The sequence below is a fragment of the Syngnathus floridae genome, chromosome 11, assembly GCF_059516105.1.
Source record: "Syngnathus floridae isolate MCC-2025c chromosome 11, RoL_Sflo_1.0, whole genome shotgun sequence".
In the NCBI taxonomy this organism is placed as follows: Eukaryota; Metazoa; Chordata; class Actinopteri; order Syngnathiformes; family Syngnathidae; genus Syngnathus; species Syngnathus floridae.
The window spans coordinates 4,480,483-4,503,419 of record NC_142423.1 but is presented as its reverse complement, the minus strand read 5'-3'; the positions used below and the strand labels follow the sequence as shown (position 1 = coordinate 4,503,419).

Here is a 22,937-nt window from a genome sequence, read left to right as displayed (position 1 = left end):
CTTTCAAAGTCAAGACACCTAATCCTTGCTCTCATCTTATTTTCAGCTTCTGCTACTTTTCACCTCAGTGTTACTTCCTTGAGACGGATTGCACTTTTTATGTCATCGCATCTAATGGTAGCTAATACAACAAAACAACTGCTCACAGTACCAAATTCCCCTTTTTTTAAATTTGGTTTTTAAGAATAATTTCCCTCTCAGTCTTGATGAATCTAAGAAACAATTAACACCCTGAATGTCACTTTTTCTTCTTGTTAAGAATCAGCTTTACCATCTGACAGTCCAGGCTACCAGAAAAAAGCAAACAGGAAATGTGTTATATTTAGTCGAGGATATAATATGACATATCAGGCTACTGGAACATATCTCAGCTAAGTTTGCAAGTTTGGCACTGGAGCCATTTTAGTCTGCCAGAATGTGTGACGCTAATCAAATAGCATGACTGGGATCAATTTTCTTTCATAAGCAATTGTTAATAATGTCAAAATGTTCCTAAATCTTTGTCTTGATTGACAGCAGGGCGTAAAATACACTATCACAATACAATTTAGAATACATATTCATATCATCAAAGTTTATTTTTCTCATTAGAAACAAAAATAATATATTGTACTCATGTTTTATCCACGGCCACTCATTCTCACTAGTGTATATACATTATCAAAATATAATATACTATTCAGTCAATAAAATATCGACCCTGATATTTTGAATAAGATACTATAGGCAATGTCTTCAGTCTACACAATATTCGGCCACAATGAACAACAAAAGGAGATTTGTGGACTCTTTCACATTCCCATCAGCTTCCAAATATACTCAATGCTCATCATCAGATAGCCTAATAAATTAAATAAACATAAAACTCTTGTTTTGTCTACAAGGAAGGGAGGGGGGGTAAACAGGATGAGATGTGACAGGTCACATGTAAACGTGAATGTAGCACCTCCAGCTCTTTTGAATCGTTGTGGATGCCATCCTACAATCAGCAGTTTTGTTTGTCCTGCTCAAGTGTTCCAAAAGTTCCTCTCCTTTATTCCCTCAGACCAAATGATTCATCTGGAACACAAACAGAAAGAAACACGTTGCCTTATTCTCAAAAATCAAAATCTCTACTTGCAGTCCATGTCAGCTAAAAAAAATTCTTACACTGGTAAAATGCACAGCGCAGATGATAGTAATGACGAGTAGGCCGATGATAATGGAAGCAATCGCCACATAGAGAGCATTCTTGCCCAGCCGCCTCGAGCCATCATAGTCACCATTATAATAGCTGTTCCTAGACTGAGGACGTCACCAGAAAAAATAATTAGAACATTTTGGGTTATATAAGCACTAGAACATTGTTTGAGTTGCAAAAAATAAAACTATAACTTAAGCATTGTGGCTAATAAATATATAAATAAATAAATGACAGCATGAATAAATACATTTACATGTACAGTTAATAAATGAAGAGATTAATCACATTTCTATTATTTTTTTGTTTGTATAAAACCATTGAAATCCATGTTACACTGAAAGACTTTAAACGTGTACATACCATAATAGAGAAGACCAAAGCCACAACGTTGACAGGATATGCAGGACAAAAACAAGCGAGCATAGTTAAAATGAGGTAACTTCGAAGTGGTGGTTCTTTTTCCTCTGTTGAACTGTTATCACCAAACTGACTCTCACTCAGTGAACTTTTCACCTGCTGGTTAAGCACTCCAAGCGCCATTTTAACCAACACCAAAAAAAAAAGGTCAGAGGAGGCAAAAAACCTCAGAGTAAATTCTCAATTATTAAATTCTATAGTCCAATAATCCTGATATGAAAAGTTTGACGCCGCAGATCTAAAAATCTTGTGTTGACGATTCCGGTCCGCTTGTAACATAAAACATGAGAAGAGAGGGAGTAGGGGCGGCTGAGGAGAGAAGGGTGAGGATCACTGACCCTATTGGCCTCCATCCAGTAGACAAATACAACTGTCTACACGAGCGCCTCACAGAGTGCCCACAGCATCAAGAAATAGTCCCCCCAACAAATAATAACAGAACCCACACAAACGCATACTTTGGAATAATTTATTAAGATTTTAAAATTGAAATGATATTGGGGGGGCGTAAGAAAAGAATTGTTGTAAAGCTTGGCTGAGTCAACCTTAATCTTTTGTGACCTCATGTAAGGCGCTACAAGCTCAATTCAAAGCATCGGCCCCGTTCCAGACATCAACACAAGACGATCGTCAATATACAAGGGGAACAAGGTGGCAACACAGAAAAATATATCTTTTTTTTTTCTGAAAATAAAATCTTAATGCCGCAAGATTATCCACACACCCCTGTTTTTACCAATAATAGCACTATTTTCATTTGTAAGGTACAAAATAACTTATTGCTTTATTGTAAGTTAAAAAGTTACAGTGTAGGTGTCCAGCAGTAGTTTTGTGTCGTGTCCCAGATGGTCTGACAGGAATGACTGGCTGGATGAGGAAGTGGCTTCAAGTGTCTTGCTATGCTCAACATGAAACAAGGCTGAACAAACAGGTCACTTGTTTTGTTTTTTTTATTTTGCTTTTGTTTAGTTTTTTTTTTGCACGCTGAATTTGTTCCAGCGTGTGACTTTGCCTTCCAGCCAGCGTTTGTCTCCAACGAGACCCTTTATCAGAGCCGACTGGGACCAGACCCTGTTACATTTCACGTTCCCTGCCCAAACCCCCTCCACCCAAGATTACATGGAGCAGCAACTGTATATAATCAACAATTATGTGGAGGAGCACAAAGCCATGAATACAAAATAAGAGATGTGAGGGAAGCAGCGGAGACCAGTGCAACAAAATGGAACAGGGAGATCAGATCAGTACCAAATACAGGCAAGTGGAAAGCTCCATCGGTTGCCAAAAGTAATTCCATATCATATTTTGATGGCAGCATGCTAATTCTCAATCACGCTCACTTCGACGCATTCACGTGGACCTTCAATAGTGAGAAGAGAACAGAACAGAATATTATTGAGATATTTCCCACATTTTGTTTCTCTCTATATCCTTCATTCATTTTCACGGTGCCTCGCCGTGTAAACACATAAAAAGGAAAAAAAAAAAAAATTTAAAAAGTAAATGGTGAAAAAAAAAGTCAAGTCAACCCAACCCAACAAAGCCCTGATTTTTCCGATTTAAGTTTAAAATAACTCCACCAGCTTAGTAGTTTTCATGCAGATGCAAGAAATCGCTTTCTCCACCATTAGGGCATAAAAAAAGGGGGGGGAACATAGCCGCTGCTACCAGAAAAGTATTTCAAATGTGATGATTTTGAAAAATTATTTGTCTTATCATCAACAGTGCCACACGCCACGTCGATGATGTGGAGGAATGGCCAATAACGTACATATGAGTCTTGTTTCCTCTTATGTAATAAGTAGTGAGATGAGCACATATTTCATAATTGATGATTTCCAGTGAAACTGAAGTGACCCTCTGCGAACCAACCAATGACATGCCGGCTGGTTCAGTAGTCCCTCGCCCGCCCTTCCCCTTCCATCCCAAAGTCTATGTACAATATCTTACAGGAAGACATAAAAACATTGCTTTAAAACCAATAACAGAATAAAATACCTCACAGATTATCATATTATGTCAATAATAATATTACAAAGGTTTGTTTTTTTAAAGACTATCAAAATATACATTTTTTTCCGTATTTCCTTGATGCTTAGAAAAATGACTCGTCGTTGATTTGTTCTTTTTATGTTAAAAATGATTTTTGAGGAAAAGAGTGCCCGGGTGGTGTTTTATCAGAAACAGCTGTCAAGGATTTCATGAAGCAACATAACACGGTGAGATACAATAAAAATTAGAAAAAAATAGTCCTCTCCGGCTTTGTCAAATGACAAAGGTTTCACCAGAGCCTTTTTTTTTTTTGCAGTTTTCTCAGTTTCAAATGAATATTGATGGGGGGCAAATGAAGATCCAGATGAGGACACACTGGGATATTATGTTCATGTGAGGTTAGTACAGCAAAAAAAAGAAAAACAGTTTTTAAAAAGATATTCAGTCGGTGGGTTTAGCCACAGGACAGCCAGGCGGAGCTGTGGCCAGCCAATCAGGTTGTGCCGCCAAAGGGCACTCAGCGTTTGATTGGCTCATCAGCAGAAGAGAAGCGCCCAAATCATCAATGACTTGAGTCATCTCAGTGGTAGCCATTAGTGAACGCAGTAGCAATCAGAGGACCCTGAGGACAAACACATTGAATGCATGCCAGTTAGCATCCAAATAAATAAAAATATAGTATAAGTTTTAACAAGAATTAGTGACATACCCCGAGACTGTGGCCGAACCCTGTGCTGGGGGCGGGGCTAGCCGCACTGATGTAGCTGCTTACTCCTGAGTCCTGATTTGCTGCAGCGTACAAGTCAGCCATTGGTCCAGGGCTGCTGGTACTCAGAAATCCAGCTGTGCGAGAAGGGGTGGCGCCTAGCCAGCAGGGAAGATAGATCAATCTCAAACACTCATCAACGAGTTTAAAAAAAGAATACACACCTCTAACGACTGCCGCTGCCGCCGCTGCCATTGGTCCATATGCGGTCAAGGGAATAGCTGATGGGGACAGAAACGGACAGATTTACTGAACAAGTTCCAGGAAGCTCAAACAGCTGCTCAAACATCAGTCCATCAACAGATTTCAAACCGAAACCAAATTCAGCATCAGTTTCTTAAAACACAACATTGAGGAGAAAGTGGCTTCTGAGTGAAAGGTGCAAACACATGTCATGTTCGCTAGAGGGCAGTATAAACACAGGTGCCCTTGTCCATTGATTCTTAACATTTTGGAGGTACTGGATCCAATGCATAATTATGATAAAATCTGACTTCCAAATCAAATAAGGAACAGTTTTGTAAGATGTTTTCGACCAAATAAATTGCGCCAAAATGTCAAGCTCTTTTCCCATCGATTGTAAAAGAGATACAAAATAGCACCACAGGAATCTCTGATCACTAGTGTTGATGATTGCTGAGTCAGCATGAAGTCAAATGTTGGGATTTGACTGTGGGCTGTTAAAAATATCGGGTACCGACTGACCTGTCAGCTCAGGGGGGTGGGAAGATGTCAGGAAGGGGGTCCTCTCTAAATGGAATTCTAGAAACAGAGAAGGTCAAGAAAGAGCGCTCTGTAAATACAATCACCATCCACAAGCCGCTACAACGGGACACTAAGATGAAGGCAAGATCACAGAGCATAAGCGTTTCACGAGAAAACATCTAGTGTGCAAGGCAAGGCAGGAAGGTGGGAACATAGGAAGAGGAGGCGCCATTCAGCCAAAGGACACAAGGTTACATAAGTCGATAAAATAAACATAGCAAAAGATGTGAGCAGATCCAAAAGAAACTGAAGACATTGAATTTTGAAGATATTTATAGATTCTGTCAACTAGTGTTAAAAGTGACCGTAAGCAACCACATCCGCATTAAACTGGAACACGCGTATCACGGCCTTTGTCGTTCAAACACATTTTATGATCTCAGTGCTCTTTGCAGCTGAGTCAACTACATGCCGCAACCCGCATCCTTTGGCTTTTCTTCTCGCCTGTGTAAAGTGAAAAAGGGTGTACACACACACTTACCTGGGAACTGGTAGGTATAACCAGGCGCAATTCCAGAATAACTACGGCTGGTATAGGTGGTGGTCTGGAAACTTGGGTAGCCTAGAAAAGATTAAAAAACCAAAACAGAATGACGATATGATGACAATCTGCTAGTATGTGCAACTGGATTTTAATCAAAAATTATATTTCTGATTCCACAGCAACAACTCCAACTGTCCTCTAGAGGGAACTAAACACTAATGTTTTTTGTTTTGTATTGCATCGTGCTCTTGCAGAGTGACCCCATGAGCATGGTTTCTTTTGTAGGTTAATTTGAAAAACATCAAACAAAACGAAAGAAATATGTTTTTCATTAGTATTACACAACTGTATTTTTAAAACCAATCCACACACTAAGTTTAACCAAATTAGTCTTGTATTATGAATGCAAAACACCTATCCATGCATTTTCTATGCTGCTTAACCTCATTAGGGTATATGCACAAAACATCTCGGAGGTAATTTAAGTTCTTAGTCGTACCAAGCATGCCAATGCCCAGCATGAAGGCGTCCATCCCATAGGGCATCACTCTGGATCGACCCCTGGCCGAACTTGTTGGCGTCATCACCTCCTTTGGCTGCGCTTTCTTACACTCTACCTATAGCACACAGGGGAATATGTGTTCAGTGGTGCTAAAATGAAATGACAAAAACATGTATTTTGGCATACAATATTTTTACAATCCAACCAAGATGAGTAGAATGCAATATTCTGAAAGCATGTTTGATATTGATAAGGAGTTATTACTCAATGTTTAGTATCAAAGTCAAAGTATAGTTGTGTATTGTTATAATAATTGTGTAAAATATAAGAATGATTATAATTTTATTCATAATTCGAGATAAAGCTAAATATCACTGTAGTGATGAAATTTGAGTGGCATCTATAGGAGTCAAGAAATACAAGTGATTCATGAAGCAAATTTGAAGCTTTATTTTTTTTATCACTACTCGATATATAGATAAATATTATTAGCCCTGGTTAAATTGTGCAGTTGTACCTTACGTTGTGGGTTGTGTGCGGATGTCAATGTTGATGTGTGTTATTTCTTTTCTTGCCTACCATTTTATTGTTGATCTCATGGAAATGAATCTCACACACTTTCTCGACCACATCTTCATTTTCAAAGGTGACAAAACCAAAGCCTGAGAAACACAAACACATTCTTTTAATTCCATAGACTTCCTAAAAATGCATATAATCAAGATTATTTTTGACTTAAATTTCCATGAATTCAATTTCTCAGTTCCGATGATACATTTGTAGAGCAAATGGGTCTCGATCTTGCTTGCAAGGAGCAAGAAGACTATTATAGGCTGATGACATACAGACAGGAATAGACTGGACAGGAGTGACGGCCGTCCATTAAAGCTGTCCTCGCCCTTCATCACAGCTCTTTGCTAAGGGAGGGAGGCAGCAATACGAAACCAACGTCACATTGCTCCCCTGTCAATCAGCTGTTGTTGATATGGTGCTTCTTCCGCACCTGAACTAACCTCCACCGACCACATCTATACCTCCTTCCTACTTTCCCTTCCTTCCCCCTTATTCCTCATTCATCTCATTAAGTCCCATCCTCTCCTGGAACCATTCTGACCCTTTATTACGACCCTCAGCGGGCGCAGCACTTCATCCTCGCTGGGAGAGGACAGAGATAAATGAAGCAGGGAGCAGAGGAGGCTAGAAAGGCACATGAATATGCCTGGATATATATTTTTTTCTCCTAGTCTCCCACAAGGACTCCTTATAAGGTCATGCACAGCAATTACTTTAATTCGTGGACGTGTGGGTATGTGATACTCAACGCACCTCTGTGTCTGTTGGTTGTTTTGTCGAACATAAGCATGGCATCGTCGACCTGCGAGAACAAAGCAAAGATTTGGATGGGCTTTGACATCAACACACACGCACACATCAATTCACAGCATGGGGTGCCATTGTCCCTCTTTAGCATTGGAGCAAGAGGGGAAAACAGATGGAGAGGGTGGAGGGACAGGGGAGGGGTGACAGGTGACAAAGGAGAAAAGACAGAATGAGGTCCAAAAAAAAGTGATGGCTGCTGTGTGTGTAGCTTAAAATGCACACTTCTTATGACGACCAGAAAGCTTCATGAAGAATCACAACAAAAATTCGTCCCTCTTTTATCCTCTCGTTTGCTGCTTGTCTTTCTCTACAAAGTTTACAATTGCCTTGGAGACGTAAAGAATTTCAATTAGAAGAACACTGCTCCCCTAACCTCGTTACAAAAAGGGGGAGGGGGGGATGAAAAACCCTAATGCTGAATAACGTGTGGATCAAAAGAGGACAAAGTTTTGACTGAACAGGGAAAATTTGCTGACAAACATTTTGCATCTGAAAGGGAGTGAACAAGGGGCTTTGTCAACATGCACTCCTTTTCTTCTCCCTCTACTTTCCTATTCGCGCTCACTCCACTGCCCTATTCATATTACTCCTCCTCCCCTTTTCCACCAGCAAACCCCCAACCACCACCCCACCAGCCCTTTGCTGGCAGCAAAGTTTTGAAGCCCCTTAGTGTCAAGACCATTCGTCTAGTCTGATCTTAAGGGCGGCTTGCAAACAGGGCCAAATAAAACGGAATTGGTTTCCTATTTTGATAATATCCAGACCAAAAATCCACATATTTTTAAAAACGAAAAAAAAATATAACAATACGAACAGCAGTGTGTCATAGTCACACGGTGACAGACGCAAGTGGAGAATGATCACATGCCTATTTTCATGTGGCAGCATTGAAACTCAAACCAGTGTAACGTGAGTGGACGAGACCTCAGCATGACCAGGCTGTCTGATTTCTAACCCTTCCCACAGATGATGAACCCAATCGCCACTTGAGATTGAACTTGCCCATGTCTGCTTGTTTTTCATAACACAATCGAGCGAGATGTGGTGATGATGCTAACGGAGAGGAGCAAGGTTGCTTCTGCAGTCTCCATGACCCCTTTGACTCCCATCCATCTCAATATATAGCACCCTGCACGAACACACACACAGCGCCCCCCCTCCTCCCTCCCGCAGTCCTTCATTGAGTTTATTCTGTCCTCCCCTACTCTCCGCTCTTCCAAACTCAATGACACAGCAGAGAGCCCAGGGAACCGGACAGACAGTAAGTGGGCAGCTGCAAGCCATGTTATCCAAAGACTAGAGTTACATGAGCAGTTTGAGTCCTTGTTAGCATGTGAACGGCTTATGCTAGGTTAGCATGACATGCTGATTTTAAGCGGAGGCCGAATGATTATCACACACAGAAGCAAAAATGACATATTGATGGAAAAATAGCAAACCACCGAAGATCACGCTGCACTATTTCATTTAAGGAACTGTATGATCTTACGGCGGCCCATTGCCCTTGCCAAACCTAATAAGAAGACGATCTCCGATGTCCACTACCCAGGGTGCTGTAAGACAATCTGATTGGATAAACTGTGGGAGGACACAGATTGGCTTAGCAGCGAGCTAAGTCTCGCACGACTCAGCATTTTGCCAGCGTCATTCTTGGAGAAGATCGAGACGTGAGGGCCACCTGAATTGTAGTCATGAAAAGTATTCCGGTTTCAAACTGAAGCTATTTTTGTGAAGAAAAAGCGTTCAACATAGAATATGAAGTGTGGCGTTCACATTTCTCCCCCTCTGCTCTCTCCTCACATCTCCCTCTTTCATCCTTGCATTCTCTCTCCGGACAGCTCTCTAAACAGGCCAGCAGACAAAGTGTTCAGTCAAGCCTCCTAATTGCTGGCTCATATGGGTGAGTGGAGTCCCAACTTTTCCCGTCTGCCCTGTCCATGCTGCATTTTTTTTTTGAATCTCTGCCACTCTATTCTCTATCGACGACTAATGTGTATCCAGGGTTGGTTGGGTTTTTTTTTTTTTCCACTGGCTCTCTGGTACTACTAAAGCAGTCATTTTGCTTCTGTGGTGCTTTAGAGAGTTCAGAGAGGAATGATGAAAAGCCTGAAACAGGGATTTCTTTTGGACCATAACCGCCTGTGTGAAATCTTAATGGAATTACTTAACTTGCAAATTCCAGTTAAAAAACACATCTCGGATCATACAGCCAGCCTTGGCAAAAGAAAGAATGCAGTCTCAACTCTCTTTTAGGTCGTGCCTTCACCTTGGGATTAAGTCAGAATACAAACATGGCCGCTACAGACGTACAGACTCGAAGTTAGAAGCTAACATTTGTTCAGTATGGATACCGCAAATAAACTCACACATCCGACACATCGGATGAATAGCCATTTCCCTCCACTCTGATGAAGCAGAGTAGTATCGATGTGCTTTCAGAAGTGTACTTAAAGAAACAAACTTCAGAATGCATCAAAGAGGTGCAGAAAATGCAGTGCAATCTGTGTTTTCTTTTCGAGGCGGTGCCACGGTATGAAAATAAACAGGACAGCTAGTCCTACTCCATCCCAACCTGCACCTTGTAACCAGGCTCAGATAATAAACAACAAATACCTCCTGCTCAGCAGGAATGCACTGTGGGATTGGCGCTACGCATGATACAGCTTCGCTCTCATGTGTCCAAACAGCCCAAATGTTCCCTTCTTCTGTGGAGGTCAGTGCTGTCCCTCGTACGAGGCGTGTGTAAACGCTGGGGTAAAGTGATTTGTCTCAGAGCTGCGGACTTTTTTGGGAACATTCAAAAAAGCGTGACATATGACACAAGTGCCTGAAAAATGAGTTAGCATGCAGGTGTCATATGTAATGCATGTTGACCTACAAGACGTCTAACAATATTGGTACAATCTAATTTTGGGGAATTTAAAAACCTGTAAAGCCAACTAACAACACTGCAGTATATAAACCAGGCCAGGAGGCCATATCGGTTTATAAAGAAACTGAGCCTGCCTCTCCGTTGATCCAATACTTATCGTCATAAATTACACAGCCACAATCAGCTAAAAATGAATATATTGTGAAGGTTTCATGACAACACAAAACTCAAAATGAACGCAGAGTTCCTGTAAACAACCGAAAATGCTGTATTGTGGAACAATAAGCAATGTCACTTTGGAAAGAATAACCTCATGTATGTACACCAATGGCTGATCCAAATACATTTTGAAAACAGAAATTTGTTCCTAGCAAGCTCCTTGTTTTTTTTTCCCAGTTAAACTGTAACATGAAAGTGAAACTATGATACTATACTATACTCTCTCTCTCTCTCTCTTTCTCTCTCTCTCTCTCTCTCTCTCTCTCTCTCTCTCTCTCTCTCTCTCTCTCTCTCTCTCTCTCTCTCTCTCTCTCTCTCTCTCTCTCTCTCTCTCTCTATATATATATATATATATATATATATATGTAATTTTTTTTCTATATATACACATTTTAGCATTTTTCCCAAATGTGTACCCTACAGAACTGAAAAAAATTGCTCGGTGGTGAAAAGGCCGTTGATGACTTCATTTGAATCAAATCAGCGCCTTAAATATGCTTCGAGCCCTGACTCATAGGGCAAGTGCAACAAACAACATAATAGTCCTCTAGCACAAAACAAAATCCAATTTTAGCAGACTTTTTGACAACGGACTCCAGCAACATTTGTTGGCTCACTGACTGCGAGTTCTGCCCTCTTTGTCTACACAAATGTATGCAAGCTCACCTCTGCTCGCAGCCAAAACTGTGCCGCTGTCACACACGCCTCTTTCCATTCATGCAAATACACACTTCTCAACCCAAAAAAACCCAACAACGCTGGATTACTGTGGGACAATGGGCAAAAGCAGGTCACCACAGCAACAAGCCATGGCACTTGATCGTTGTGCGTGCGTGCGTGTGTGTTTTTGTGGAAAGGGGAAGGGCATCTGTAGTACTGGTTTTTGGGGTAAAATGCATTTGGGGTGAGTGTGTGTGCGTGTGTGTGTCAGGGGGTGGGGGTTAAAGGAGCAGCTGTTGCATTTGGTAAGTTAATAAGAGAAAAGCCTGAAGTCCTTAAAGAGTCTTCGCCCCACACCCCCATCCAAAGTACAGCACGCAAAAAAATAAAAAACACAACCTCTTACTGCACGCAGGCCGGATACTTTTGTGCATTTCTGGCCCATCGGATTGGTGTGTATGTGTCTCCCCCCCTCTCCCTGCCCATTCAAACTCACATTTCTTCCTCACATCCCAACATTCCTCCTTTTCTCTGCCCTTCAACCCTTCCGAGTTCCCCTCCCTCTCGCTCTATAGGGGGTTGCTTCTTCCCTTTCAGTCCCCCGCCATCTCCCTCACCCTCCCCTCTCTGCTTTTTTACCCCTCTTCCTCGCTCTCCCTAGCCACGCATCTGTCTCCGCAGCATGTGTTTGCCTTGCACCAAATTTCATTCAAAGAAGCAGCACACTCAGCGAGATATGATTAAAAATTGGACAAGAACAGACAAATCATTAATTGTATCAAACCACATTGACCTTATTCCCACCCGCCTTACTGATAGTTTGACAGATGGCGAAGTAAAGGAAGCAAAGAAATTTAACGTGAATGTCGATTTTGACGGACAGAGAAAAGGTCAAACATAGAAACAACGTCAAAGGAAAGGATGTTACCAATGGCAGGTGCACAGTCGGCATCTTAGAATTTAAGAGTTCACCTTTCCAAATTGGTCAAAGTATTGCTTGACGTCTTCAACGGTGGTGTTGACCGACAGTCCTCCGACAAAGATCTTCTTTGTCCGCGTGACCAACTAGAAGCACAGAAAAAGAGAAAAGCATTCTTTTAATCACAAATGCAACTTTTTTTTTTTGTCCTTTTACTCACTGATCAAATTTCTGTTTCTGAAACCTTTACTTAATACTCAGGCTGCATGAGCTCAATTTGATGTGTGTATGCTCAGATGTGCACATGCTGTGTGTGCCCATTCATATAAGTGCACAAGTATGGTGGTGTGTGTGTGTGTCTGTGTGTGTGTGTGTGTATTAGGGTGACAGGGTCACAGGGTCAGGCTGGTCAAGTGGATTGCTGCCCCTCCTCCATCATGTGACCGAGACTAATCCTAACCAACCCGAGCTGACCGATTACGACTGACACATGACATCACTCGGGCTCGGCCTTCCGCGTGCACTCACCTTCGGCTGAGCACGGCGAGGAAAAGCCACTTTTGGGTCGATCTGTACAGGGAGACATAAGGGAAGATGTCTTGTATTTAGGCATATACACATTGGCAACATGTTCTTAGATTCTGAATTTCAGATTCAGAGTCCAGTTTATTAGTAAACTGTGAAGGCTATGGTTCTACTGAAGCGGCGTGCGAGTGTATTTGATGATTTGGAGCGGGTGACATTCCTCACTCTGTCATTATGTGAGGAACCATTTAGTCATTTGTGAAAATGTGACACTAATTACCGTAGGTGACCTTATTAGCTCTCATTGATAATGATTTCCTCTTAGTGTAGATATACAGTGTATTATAATTGTGAATTTAAATAAGAAATGGGCCTAAAAACATAAATTACTATGAAGCTATTATAACGAGCGAGGAAGCATTTTGTATGCAAGAAATCATGCCGCCATTCCATGGATAAAGATAATCCGATAACATGTTTTACTACTAATTATCATTTCTAAAATTGTGATATCACTATTTGGCAATTGAAAATTGTAGTGCCAGCCGTTCAAATAGAGAAAATATTGGAGGTGTTTGACACCACTTTTGACATCACCAATTCTTGATTCAATTCTTATACCCATGCGAGGAAATAGAAATACCAAATAAAGCTAAAACAACTAGACATTTAAATTTTCTACAATTTACAGTTGGAAGAAGATGATTGCTTCTCCAAGAAACAAGCTGTAGTTAGCGCATATGAAGGGCAACACTTCCAGAAATAGAATATATGCTAATGCTCAAGTATGTATAGTAGACCCTTGTTGATGCAAAGCCCCCCCAAACATCCAAACACACGGGCGTGGTGAACAAGATACACATTAAGGCATGAATAGATTGGCTCAACTGCTCATGTTATTCTCACTAGTGTGTTAATAAACAAATTCATCTTGACCCCTAAACAAGATGACATTCCAGGGTCCGAAATGAACACGCGTGTAATATTCCGATTTTCAGACGGATCGTTCACACTGACAAATCCAGACAACCTCCATTTAGGATTAACAAGATTTGATGTATCCATATTTTGCCCCCTCTGGAATGTGTGAGCAGCTTGGTCAAGGTTATAGATAAAATTAGAAGCAAATGAGTTTTGAATGAGCCGGCCTGTAATAATGCTAAATATGCAAAGCCCGGTCTGGCATTTTAAATTTGCGAGGAATCTTGTGTTATTCTCACTCAAGCCAACAAGAGATGATTTTTAGGTCACAGAACCTTGTAGTGTATTAAGGTCTTAGGCTTCCATCTTTGTTCTAATAATTGGATGTGTGAAGAGAAAGCCCTTGTGTCTCACACAGGCGTTGAATTTATATTGGCAAGCAAAAGGAGCCTATCAAACAGCCAGACAACACGCACTCCAGAAGTGAGCAATGCGCTCCATACAAGAGCGAGCAAGCTTTTCTTCAATATTCACACAATGCACTCATCTCTCTCCTGCCTTCTGATGCCAACTCTTCAGACCAAAATATCCTTGGAGGACCTTTAAGTGTCTTTGCGGCCACTAGGCTGGCTAACTACCATGCAGCAGCAGTGCCCTTGGGAGGGATTGCCGGGCGACTTTGCAGCTTCAAGTAAGACAAAGACAAGAAGCGTCGTGTCACCTCCAGCTGGTTCCGACCTTAGTGACAGCGTGCAGCAAGGTGACAAGGACGCACACTTTTGGCAATGGGAAGTGACCACATGACATTCCTTCCAGGATTCAAATCTAATAATTAACGTGGGATTATCGGCTTTAAGATTACAGGTGCCGACCAACTGCTCATTTTACAGTTTCCGCCAAATATACCGTCCTTCTCGATATATAAATGGTTTGACCAAAATGACCCAAATTCAATATGTAACTACTTGGAGCAAAGGGCACATGTACTTCTGAGTTGAAACACGGGAACAGAATAAGTAAGTTAATAAGTATGCTTATGTGAATGAAAAACAGAAAGTCCCAATTGGAAGAGAGACTGGTCACAAGGCCATGTTTATAAAAAAAAAAAAAAAAAAAAAAAAAAAAACCCCGATTTGTATCCATCCTATTGGCAAGAGGAAATACCCCCCATTTGTTTATTCTCCCAAAAAATATTTTAAAAATTGTATCTTTTCATTGTAACAACATTAACGGAAATTAATACCTTGTGTTTGGGACAGGTCTAAATTTATCTTAAATAAATGAATGGTAAATTTGATTACTTGTTACCTTTAATAAGATGGAAAAATATCTCTGAATATATTCATGCTTCAATGCCAGTGTTGTTTTGAGTAAAACAACATGAACGATATGGCGCTCTTACAGTACACACAGCCTACAATACAGATTGCAGGTTACCAACTATGACTGAGTTAGGCCTAATGCATCTTATTGTAGTGCTACTATGACTACTACAGTCATGCCATGCTGTTAAAAAAAAAAAATCATTCCACTTCAGTGAGAAAACAGAATGCATCTAACATGTAATATCTACAACTGGCTGTACTCAAAGGAAGGCTACAATAAATGAAAACTACAGCATCTATTAAGACTCCTGAAGTAGCCTTGAGGAAGACAGACAGGCCACAGAAGCAAAAAAGTAAAATGGCTTAGCCAGGTCACTATTTGCAACACTCAGAAATAGCTCTTCACATCTTGAACATAGAGGCTTGGCATTTGAGAAGTGTCTCGACCATGTAACGGTCAACTGGTGAAAATGTGTCAAATCATGTACACTGCAAGAAGAAAGCAATTCTTCTTCAAAAGAGTTATAACTGAGTGTTCCCGTAATGCTCTGACTAACACCCTGCTTCAGAACACCCAACCTGTGCTCTAGCTATGCAACAAAGTGACGGCAATATGATTTTTTTTTTAGTAGTTTAGCTTTTAAGACTAATCTACAACCAATAGTCACCTCACATGGCCCAGCGCGTGTTCACCAGTGTAACAGACTGAAAAACAAAAACAATTTTTTTAAACGGAACCTCAAACTAACTAGCATATAAAATACCTGGTGCGGTGCACCCAAAAAAAAAAAAAAACTTCCATCCAGTCCCATAATGGGTAATATAAAGCGAGGGGAGTAAATAAAGAAAAAAAACACACAGAAAGAAAGGAGAAAGCATTCATTTGGAAAATAGAGTCGGCTCATGAGAAAGTGGGCCTGTCCGGTCTAGCGGTGCAGCGGGGTCGTCCCAGCAGGCAGCCCCTCTGATTTCATTAATTAACAGGACAAAGAGTACAAAACAGATGGGCCCGTAGAGGAACTAGGGCTCCCGTGCTACCCCCACAGGCCCACATACTGTATGTACATCCATACACAAGCAACCTGATCGTGTAGCATCAACAACAGCGCTAACGTACATGAATGTACATACCCATGCTTTAACTCGCCCCCTACTACACCTGCCACAAGTATCATGTAAGCAACTTCTTAAGACCTGACTGTTGTATTATCACGTTCAATCAAAACTGCAAAGAGCAGGGGGTGCCGCAGGGTTCTGTATCGGGTCCCCTCTTATTGTTATTTATGTCAGTGATTTGTCTAAAGCATTTTCTGTGATGACAACATTGTTTTTTAGTCCTATGGATCAACTGTTTTTCAGGCCGTCGAATCGCAGCAGAAAGCTTTGGTAACGGTCCAGCAATCATTAATTCACTTGGAAGTATACTCTCGACAAGGAAAGCCTGCTCTGACCACTCCAAGGGTGAGTCACTGTTATTTACAGGACAATATTAGGACTGCTATTTTCATATGTTTGAGTCTTAATTATTATTGAAAATACTGACTCGGAAATTGAAATTGTCTTTGGTCACAAGATTATTTATTACTTTCGTTCCCCTATGCTCGTACGGCATTGGGTAAACAGGCTTTTTTTTTTTTTTTTTACTCTGCTCCTTATGCATGAACTATGTCCACAAACAGGCTTGAAGCTAAGTTGTTAAATTTCTTTCGGTACTTTAAATCCAAATGGAGAGTTTTTGACACAAATTACACAATATGCAATTTTTCATAATGTGTAAAATTCTGTGTTTGGTCTGTAAATGTATTTCAAGTTTTATGTTTGTTGCTGCGTCTTGGCTAGGACACCCTTGAAATATAATTCTTTATTTTAAACTTCCTGGTTAAATACAGTTAAAATGAAAAAATAATGAGACAAAAGTATAACGAGAAACTTTGTTTGGATCCAGCAGCGTCAGTCTGTACGGCTCGACAATGGCGCAAGTAATTGTTTAACAAAGCTTACTAATGAGGACCCCCTACCCAAATCTAGCAAACCCTATGCCCTTGTAAGCGAATGAGGTCTTTGCTTTGCCCGGCCAGGCTATCGTGTGAACAGTGGCGTGCACATGTAGTGCCTGGATCCACCTTCAGAGCCCCGTCCAGGCTTTATCCGCACATCTGAGGCCGCGCATGGACCTCGGAAGCCCAATCCAGTTTGTTTCCTTCAATCCGATTAGTTGCTTTTCAGATCAATACTAATTACAGCAATCCTCCAACCCTCCTCTTCTCTTCCACCTTCTCCATCCTCCTTGTTCAAGTCTTGACCACGTCAGCATTAACCGCTAATCTCCAGTCCAGCTCGGGCCAACAGCCAGCCACTGCTAACCAGGTGTTAGACTAGTAGAGAAGTGCACGGCAGCTGGTTGGAGCATATGCACTTTCGGCGCGGCTGCGGATGAAAGCATTTGTGTCGAACGGCCAATAGCAAAATAAATAAATTTAAAAAATCAACAACACTGAACCTTAGTTGGTTTTTACTCCAATAAATATAAATGACCCTTTTTTATCATCCTAACATATTGCATAGGACGACTGATAGCAATAGCTCAGTAGAATCCAAAATAATTTGGACTAAAAACAAAATCTATAACACTGCACTTTAGTTACTTTGTATTCCAATAAGCGTAAATGATCCTTTTTATCATCCAAACATATTGCATCGGACGACGAATAGCAATAACTCAGTGGAATTCCAAATAATTTTGACTAAATCCACGTTGAGACAAAGTGGAAGGGAAAAAAACAGATCCCACCCCGTTCTTCTTTTCCCTAACTGCTTCCAGTGAAGTGTTTCCCTCAAGAAAACAAATACCAGTTGTGCCCTTCTCCTGTGTCCAGAAAACAGCACACCACTGCCCTGAGGCCATTTTCTGCCCTGGCAGGAAATCTAACCAGCAACAACTTCTCTCCAAAAACAATACACGACCTCCTATTTGTTGTCGTGCTACAGAACATTTTCAGAGCTCGATTAAAATCAAACCTGTGGCACCATCTTCTAAAACAACGCTGGATGTTATCAAAACTGTAAATGTTTCATATTAAATGTAAGAAACCGTGTCAAGCAGGACCTTGCACCTGCGATTGTAGCCAACTTAAAAAGACAGCAGCACTCTGTTGACATCTCCTCTCTTTTTCATATTTTGTACAACAAAGACTTGGCTTCATTTAGAGACGGCTGAGCTTCAGATAAATTTTATCCGTTCCACTAAGGAATGTTTGTCTTTCATGTAATTCCCATCAAACTGCAGAGGGCTGCCTGCCCTGTTAGCGGCAGACTGTGCATATAAAATGCAAATATTGATTCAGATAAATTGTCTAATATAACGTCTATTAGATTTCATGACTTATTCTCAAGTAGTAATATTAATAGTGAAGATGTAGCACTCATGTTAACAAATTTGAGATGTCCATAAAACTCCAAAACGAAACTGTTTTTTGCATTCAAACGCAGACGTTCAGCCAACTATTTTGAGGCTGTGTCTCACAAATTAATTGTTTCGAGTTTTTGACATATTTTAGTTCACTAGAGGACAACGTTTAACAGCAGCAAGGCTCTGCAAGCCTGCGCATTTAAAAGCTTCCTCCTCCAAATAAGCATTCTCATCACATCACACACATGGATGAGCTCTCCAACAGTGGTTTGAAATTTGAAATAACACTTTACAATTGCTTGGAAATTGTTTCCACGCAAAAATACAAAATGCTACTACCCAATTTCTTTTAAATACTTTCAAAATAATTGTCCATCCGTAGCCCTACTACTAAATGCAGGCACACACACACACACAACACACAAAGTTGGTCTTAATGAATGCAAAATAGCCGAGAAGTTGTTATGGCGACATAAATCCCAACAGGCTGTGTACTTACAGCACTGTCTCCAGTGGCTGGCGTCACCCCCGGCAACAGGCTTGCTCCAACAACTAACCACCGCTACCTTTCTCCACCCTTGGGCCCATGCTGTGCCACTCATTTTCACTTTCCAATCATCCCATTGTTATGTTTGTACATATGGTTAGGAACGGCCACAAGCTGACGACAGCCCATCTACATGACCAAGACAGCAACATTCGCGCCTTCACACAGATTTAAATGGAGTGTCACAGCATCACACATGTAGGTTGTGTGTGACACATTTCTGAACACTGTTGAGTGCCCACATGTTTCATGTGTAGGAGGGGAAATTACATGAACAGTGCCAGTAATTAAAGCTGAACTAGCAAGCATTAATGAGCGTCACTCACAGTCACTCTAAAACTCTTTTCTTTTGCTCACTTTTTTTTTTCCACAAGAAAACGTTTTCTGCCAAAGAGAAACTCTGCGTAAACACTGCAAAGGTTTTGCATGGGGCTCCAGTCCGACCCCATTCAGGTCCCCCCAGGTAACCATGGCAATGAAGACCAAGAAAGAACGCTTTCATGTTGGTGCCGTGAACCAGGATTTGGAGGGGGAAATGAGCAGAGAAGGGATGAAGGGGGCGGGGGGTCTGCTCCAAATCGTACTCCTCAACTTTACAAGCCATACGGTGGGCGGCTAGATGCACCGAGGTGGGAAAACACACAACACGCATTCGGAAAAGTTACTGAAGTCAAAGAGGTGGGACTCACTGTTTTGGAATCCAGCTCGTGTCTGTTTTGGGCCAGCACCTTTTCCACGCCGGCCTGGTCTGCGTATGTGACGAACCCAAACCCCCTGGGAGGGATAATAAAGAAGATAACCTCAACTTATATCTCCCCCGAGTGCAAGAGAGCATGTACGGGTGCAAGCTAGTGATTGGACGATGGGGTGCAAACGCCTCCTTCTTACCTCGACCTTCTGGTGACAGGATCACGCATCACCATACACTCCTTCACTTCTCCGAATTTGCAGAAGTAGTCTTTCAAGCCCTCTGTAACATAATCATTTTGATTGTGAGATGATAGGATGGAGGATTTATACTATTGTGATCATTCAACGTATAGCAGTTCTTTAAGGACCTATACACAACCAACGTCGCACTTGATGGTAATTGTTGTTTGGACACCATTGCAGTCACTATGATAATAAGATTGTGGGGCGCGGGGGGGTGCATAGTGGCGGGAATAAACAGTGTGCTGCGCGCATGGCTCCTGTGAGGGTGCACGGAGATCTGCAGTAAGCAAAACAACACGCCAGCGTGGCCATCAACGCGTAAACTTGTAAAGGTAACATCGATCGTTTCATATTAGACACAACGTACGAGACACAAGTCGCTCGGTGTGTCTGTATGTGTCTTTCAGCGCTAATCTCCTCGTGTCTCGGCAAGACTAAATCCTAAAAGCTGATCCTCATTGAACAGAAAGGCATGCACTGAACTATTTACAGTTGATTTGCAACTCGGTGGAATACGCACACGTTCGACCGCTGTGTGCGTGCGAATAAAGTAGCGTGCGGGACATCTCACCTTGCGTCGTCTGCCAACTCAGCCCCCCGATGAACATTTTGCTGAATGGAAGAAACACAAGCCGTAAGTCACATAGGGAAACACGCGTGTTCTAGAAAAGCACAACACTGCAGCGAAATGAGAAGTGAAAAGTGCGGTAGGTGCGAGCGATATAGCATCATTAAACTAAGACGAAAGCATCGGCCATGTTGCGAAGTCACCAATGGGCCAGCGGGGCCGTTATAATCCCCAAGAGGACGAGAAGGGTGACTGAAAAGAGAGCGATTTTTCCTCGCTGATGGTGCAGAAGTTGGAGCAAAATGTGGCCTCCCGGAGGAAGATGGATGTGGAAATAAAAAAGAGAGCGTCTCCTCCGCTTAGTGGATCCATCCCACACACAGAAACACGCACACACGGCGTGCTTGTCTTTTGTCTCGGCTCCGTTCCCGCACTCAACTCAACTTTAAAGTCCAAGGTGAACTCGAACCGGGCCGGATAGGCCTGGCGAAGGCGGAGGCTTTTTACCAGGGGTCGTGGGGGGAGTTGTCCATGACGGACGACAGGCTGCTCGGGCTCCCTTCCGTGTCCATGCCGCTCTCCGCTGCTGTATTCCCGCACTGAGAGGAGGCGAGGAGAGCCAGTAGTGTAGCTCCGCCGCTTGCTGCTCCAGACTCAGGGGCGGGCATGAGCAAAGGGGGGTAGCGGGGCAGGGGGGGGTGGAGGAGCTTAGTAGGAGGAGGGGTGGTGAGCGTCACACACACGCACACACACACAGAGGAGGAGGGGGGGAGGCTCCGCCCCCCATCCTGCCTGTCTTTATTCATGGTGCCATTGGCGCGCTCTCACTAGTGTTTCCCTCCGCTCACGTCATTGGCCCATCACAACGTGACGGCCCATGAAGGCGCTTTTGAATATTTCCCCTCTATCTATCTATACCCCAGCCTCTCTTTCTCCCTCTCTGTGCAGCATTAGCATGAAGAAGAGGCCATCATTCCCCTGCATTATGCCAGAATAATCGAAAGATGACGTGGAACAACATACTGGTGTGGACTATATTTAATACAGTTATATTTTTGTTTTGATGCATTAGGGAGGGAAAGTCATGGTTTCCTGTATTTCAAGGTCAAGTGTATGGTGGACCGAGGCTACTCTCGTGTGGTGTTTGTGCCCAAAAACGACATGACTCCAAAGGAAAACATCTCCTTGGGACATGAAGTCTGCCTTTATATGTCTCGAGGAGTGAAAAGGGTCCTTCTTTTTACATTTGGCAGCAGGTCTTGTGATTTTTTTTTCCCCAGTGGTGGTTGTGGGCATTTTCAGTAGTTTCTTGCATAGCATTACATTCACCTTTACTTTAAAAAAAAAAGTACCCTCATGAGTAGCACGGTGGTCTGGTGTTTAGCAGCTCTGACTCACGCACTTTTTAATCTTGGCTCAAGTGTTCCTGTGTGGTGTAGAGTTTGCATGTTCTCCCCTGAGTATGTTCATTTGAGGACTGACAACATGCAAATGTTGCCCTGCTATTGGTTGTTGACCAGTCCGGCCTACCTCTCACCCAGCCAGCTGGGATTTGCGCCAGTTTACCTCTGACCGTAATGAGCAAAGCCACTATGCAATATATGTGTAATTCTGGTTGAAATAATACGATTTTTTAGTCATTCAGGTTTTGATTTTCTAGTCGGACATCATGCAAACCTTGGCTGCGCTTCGTAAACAGATCTATTTTTCGCTCTTTGCCCCCTTGCTTAATTGAAGACTCTAAATTGTCTCAATTGAATGTCTCGGCCAAAACTAAGTGGACCAGGATTAGGCTCTGGTCCCCCAGCAAAATAACATTAGACATAGCTGTGAAACTAATGAGATCCAACACAAGCACAACATGGAAATTCTTGACTTTAGTTTTTAGTTTAACCTAGTCGTATAAATATGCAAATGTATTCATATTATACCAAGCTAACAACACTTTCCACTACTATAGTCATAAATACCCCTTATAGTATGATTCATAATTCTACACCAGGGGTCACCAACACGGTGCCCGCGGGCACCAGGTTGCCCGTGAGGACCGCATGAGTCGCCCGCAGGACTGTTCTAAAATTAGCTCAAATAGCGCCACTTGTCAGTGAGCTGCATCTATTTATTTTACAGTCAAACCTTGGTTTTCGAACGTCCTGGTTCTCGAACAAATCGGAATTTGAACAAAAAATTCCAGATTGTTTTGCTTCGGTTGTCAAACAAAATTCGGTGGTTGAACCTCGCGAGATGAGCCGGGAAGACCCGAGAAAACCCGACCGCGCGGCCCTGATGCCGACTGACTCCGTTCGTTGTTATTGTATTTTCGTTACTTTGAGGATTGTATTAACCCCTAATCATGCCTCCAAAGAAAGCAAGTGGGAGCAGTAAAGCCATCCTAAAACACAAAGACGCTCTTAAAGCAAAGCGAGAGTCAGCGCCCGCCGCGCTGCGGTTGCGCGATCGGACCAAATTAAGCTCCCTGCGCACTAAGGTCCATTAGAATTTTGGAAAGTACATCAGGACTTTAAAAATATTTTCTAAATTTCAGCGACG

The 22,937-nt window shown here is 42.2% G+C and overlaps 3 protein-coding genes across 5 annotated transcripts in view; 1 reads left to right on the top strand and 2 right to left on the bottom strand.

The window, feature by feature from the left end:
- Positions 1-557: 557 nt before the first annotated feature.
- LOC148390426 (transmembrane protein 233-like) lies at positions 558-2,005 on the bottom strand. The gene is made up of 3 exons (XM_088390073.1): positions 1,544-2,005; positions 1,150-1,284; positions 558-1,059 (listed from the first exon to the last, which is right to left on the bottom strand). Exons 1-3 carry the CDS (start codon positions 1,721-1,723, stop codon positions 1,042-1,044), a joined length of 333 nt encoding a protein of 110 aa, XP_088246199.1. The 5' UTR covers positions 1,724-2,005; the 3' UTR covers positions 558-1,041.
- Positions 2,006-2,055: 50 nt separating this feature from the next.
- On the bottom strand, positions 2,056-21,076 carry LOC148390425 (RNA-binding protein Musashi homolog 1-like). Of its 3 annotated transcripts, XM_088390069.1 has the most exons (14): positions 20,895-21,076; positions 20,391-20,431; positions 19,775-19,856; positions 19,576-19,660; positions 12,688-12,729; positions 12,213-12,305; positions 7,436-7,484; positions 6,689-6,771; positions 6,107-6,224; positions 5,605-5,685; positions 5,064-5,120; positions 4,523-4,579; positions 4,302-4,456; positions 2,056-4,214 (listed from the first exon to the last, which is right to left on the bottom strand). In XM_088390069.1, the coding sequence occupies exons 1-14, from the start codon at positions 21,053-21,055 to the stop codon at positions 4,173-4,175; spliced, it is 1,146 nt and encodes a 381-aa protein (XP_088246195.1). In that variant the 5' UTR covers positions 21,056-21,076; the 3' UTR covers positions 2,056-4,172. The 3 variants fall into 3 exon arrangements, with proteins under 3 accessions (XP_088246195.1, XP_088246193.1, XP_088246196.1); XM_088390067.1 differs by having other exon boundaries at positions 4,302-4,579; XM_088390070.1 differs by lacking the exon at positions 5,064-5,120.
- The window catches only part of tnks1bp1 (tankyrase 1 binding protein 1), a 41,182-nt gene continuing 21,898 nt past the window's right edge, over positions 3,654-22,937 (top strand). Inside the window, exons 1-3 of the mRNA XM_088390064.1 lie at positions 3,654-3,819; positions 3,909-3,990; positions 16,290-16,391. The gene's annotated coding sequence lies outside the window, so the exon portion shown is untranslated. The remainder of the gene's footprint in view (positions 3,820-3,908; positions 3,991-16,289; positions 16,392-22,937) is intronic.